At 32.2% G+C, this 3,410-nt stretch overlaps 3 protein-coding genes across 6 annotated transcripts in view; 1 reads left to right on the top strand and 2 right to left on the bottom strand.

Moving 5' to 3' along the window:
- The window catches only part of LOC112136635 (asialoglycoprotein receptor 1-like), an 8,213-nt gene extending 6,709 nt beyond the window's left edge, over positions 1 to 1,504 (bottom strand). The window contains exons 1-3 of one of the 2 annotated variants that reach the window (XR_004949270.1): positions 1,257 to 1,504; positions 683 to 748; positions 174 to 239 (exon numbers count right to left, since the gene is read on the bottom strand). Coding sequence is in view for 1 of the 2 variants with exons in the window: in XM_024258472.2 (XP_024114240.1) it covers positions 174 to 239; positions 683 to 748; positions 1,257 to 1,317 (193 nt within the window). In the remaining variant the exon portion in view is untranslated. The remainder of the gene's footprint in view (positions 1 to 173; positions 240 to 682; positions 749 to 1,256) is intronic. The other variant, XM_024258472.2, reaches the window with a different exon arrangement.
- The window catches only part of LOC112136641 (C-type lectin domain family 12 member B), a 127,845-nt gene that overhangs the window by 22,318 nt on the left and 102,117 nt on the right, over positions 1 to 3,410 (top strand). The window lies entirely within an intron of this gene.
- Positions 1 to 3,410, bottom strand: part of LOC112136639 (asialoglycoprotein receptor 2) — a 41,876-nt gene that overhangs the window by 21,597 nt on the left and 16,869 nt on the right. The gene's annotated exons all lie outside the window — the stretch shown is intronic.

The raw sequence follows: 3,410 nt of genomic DNA, 5'->3' as shown, positions 1-3,410 counted from the left end.
GGGGAACGCTTCTTTAGAGAGTATAGCTTAAGCATTGTAAGTTGTAAGAGAAAAAGGATGGACTAACAACTTTATTGCACATTTTCACCATTATGGGGCCAAAGAAAACAGACAGCATCAGCATAAAAATGGTGAATTTCAGGTGTTTTTGTTCATTTAATGTTGTAACTCACGTGGTTCAGAGGGAAAAGGGTTTTTTGATTCCACTTGAGAATAAATGATGTCATCGTCTTTGTTTTCTGTGATAGAAGCATGAAAGAATCACCATAAATTACCAACATTTTCCTTTTGTCTCATTCTCCCTTGTTCATAGATCTACGAATCAGACATAACACATTCTCAACAATCAAAACTATTTAACCAATTATCAGTCAATATAACCCGTATTTTGAATTCTATTTAATCGTATTAAACTGAACCAAACTAGATTAAAACATTCTAAGATAATTCATAGTTAAATTTAATCATAGGCAAATGTATTTTTGCTTCATTCATTTAATGTTTTCTTTACTTCCTTGTTCCATAAACTTGAGATGATTTGGGTTTAAAACTCTCAAGTCTTCGTATTATCTTGGTAAACACATGACCGTAGGACCTCTCTGAAATAAGAGATCCGAGCAAAGACAGAAAAGCGCTTTACATGAGTTCAATTTATTATGTTAGAAATAATTCTTTAACTTACGTGTTACGCTGGTCAAAGACTTTTTAATTTTTATAGAAGAATAAACGGAAAGCTCCTCCGTATTGTCTGTGGGACAGAAAGGGAAAATGACAAAATCCAAACAACAGGTTTCCTGTATCAATTTAAGTTTTATTTCAAAATAACATTTCAAATGCAAAGTCAAAATTGTATTATAGTGAATCTTTGAAACAAGATCTGAATAAAGTCAAAAGATTTTTAGATTAATACAAAACATTATTTTCCATTTAAAGGCAAATAATGAGTTTTATATTTATTAATGCGGATCTTCACCATTCAAAGAAACTAACCATGAAAATGAGAACTTTCTCTAAAAATTGTAAACAATTTTAAAATGTGCTGTACATGTTGTTTTTACTAAATTCTAATAATTAATGGAAATAGATATGTTAAACAGATGCCTGATTGTCGTTTTGTTTTTCTTAAAAAAAATAGAAAAGAAGAGAAAACATCTGGAGCAAAGAAACAGAAAAAAACAACTTTAAATGATTTTGTGTGTTAAAGTTCCAAAGGTATAAACATGATGTGTATTAATTAATCCAGTCAAGATACTTACTTTTTGGAGCTGAAGCACCACTTTTAAATTGCACAGTGGAGTATTGGATGTCCTCCTCCATCCTTCAACATCAAATTCTGCTGCACATCAAAGCACAATGAGCCTAAATAGAGTTTAAATCTAAAGGTGATCAACAGACCTCTCGAAAAGCAAACAACTCCTGCTGTCCCTGTAACCGTTCCTACCAGCTTTAGACAGTGTTGCAAAAGATTTCATTATACTTTAAAGATGTGGTTTCCTCAACTGTTGACATGGACTTTTTTGAGGAAGTAACTTTCATTTTGCAAGTCATTTTGTAAAAATCCAAATTTGCTCATTTTGGTGTTTTAGAATGATACAGATGAGTTTCTGGCCTGTTTCTTTTGTTCCTGAGAATCTGAACAAAGAAGAAAATAATTCATTGTTTTTATATTGATGATATGTTTTGCTGAGGTCAACTACAGTGCAGACAGAAGTTTGTTTTAGGATGTATTACTTCAATATTATTGTCTCATAGTGTTGAGTAAAGCCATCTTGGTCCACATTGTGTGGTAAACATTTGCATGTTTTGTTTTCACTCTCCTTTAAGAATTTGCTACTATAACTAACAATTGGTTTTCACTAAATCCAAACAGAATTCGATTGTTTCTGTTAGGTTAAGTCATCTAAAATGTTTTAAACAAAATTTTTTAAATGTGCCTTAAAAGTTTGTGCTTTAAAAGCTCATCATACAGTAGATTCATCTGAAGAAAGTCATGAGAACGTGCACTAATTTCAGTAAAGAGGAAGTCCTGGTTCTGCAACGTCTGTTGGGAAATATAAAAAACCTGTTCTGAAAAAACAGAAAGATTTGTGTTCCTTCTCCCTCGGTTCAAATGAACCTATCATTAGAATGACTGACTTGTCAATTTCTTTTGTAAGTGGGCAAACTAACAACATTAGCTATAGATCAAATACAGATTTCCTCCACTGGAATTACTCTACCTCTCACACAACCAAAGTATACTGAAGTCCTATTCATGTGGTTCCTGCAAAGACGAGAAGCTTTTACCGTGCTCAAGCATAGATTGTCCGGGCTGGACCCCGCTTTCGCCCACCAGTAGCCGGGTTGTGCTCTGGCAGCCCCGTTAACCTTGAAGGGCTAAGACTGTTTTTCTATCTTTCTTTTTTTTAAAATGTGTTTCTTTTAATAACAATATGTAACATAAAAATAATACAAAATGAAAATGAAAATAAAGTGAAAGAAGAAAACTTATCTTCCCCCTTTTGCTAAATCAACTAAAGTAAATCAAAGTACATCAAATAAAGAAAATGATCTTTATATAAATATTAAACCCAGCCTACATTTTAAATGAATGTATAAGCTCAAATACATACACATTTACATAAACGGTTATTTACACAAACCCTCATTTCATCATGTTTACCTACACAAGGTTCATTGGCATTAACTACTTAAAGTTTTATGCCCCAAATTTCAGTACAGTATTGAAGGTGTGAAGAAACCAGAGAGTTGTACAGTAATTGTAATGCATTATGGTTTAGGGACCATTTCAGCTTGTGTAAGATTGCAATTCCTTTGGCTTATTTTGTTTTTACACTACTAATGTGGGGATTCCAAGAAATTTCATTTAAACTGTATTTCAGAAATATAACACTTATTGAAGAAAAAAGTAGTTTTTAATCTTATGTTTTCAATTATGTTGTGACTTCCTCTGTTTGCAATCAACACATCATTTCTTTCTTTTTCCTTTTTTTTTAAATAATAATTTGCAAATAATATTTTTATCTACTGACCAACTTGGCTGGTGAGTCAAAAATTAGATTTTGGTCACTGGTGTTGAGACTTCAAATTCTGAGCATCAAACCACACACAGCAAACTCTTTTTTTGTTGTTGTTGATACCAGAATTGCTCTGCTGAGTGGAGTTTTTCTCCCTGAGAGCTCCAGCTAGTGGTAGCTCATAAAAGCACTGCTGCTTTGTTCTGCAAACTTTGGCATAGCTTGTTTTTAGTCACACTTTGTGCTAGAGCCAATTTCCAGAGAAAATGTAAAATAAAATATTTAGTTAAATATATTTTGTCAATGTAATTTTTGTTAAAGAAAGTAAAACCAGGGAGACAAAAAGTTTGAAAAGTAAGGAAAAAGTTTAGTTTATTTTTTAACGTCTGGTTC

This window comes from Oryzias melastigma, linkage group LG16 (genome assembly GCF_002922805.2).
Source record: "Oryzias melastigma strain HK-1 linkage group LG16, ASM292280v2, whole genome shotgun sequence".
Classification (NCBI taxonomy): Eukaryota; Metazoa; Chordata; class Actinopteri; order Beloniformes; family Adrianichthyidae; genus Oryzias; species Oryzias melastigma.
The sequence above is the reverse complement of the archived record's forward strand: the minus strand, read 5'-3'. Positions and strand labels throughout refer to the sequence as shown.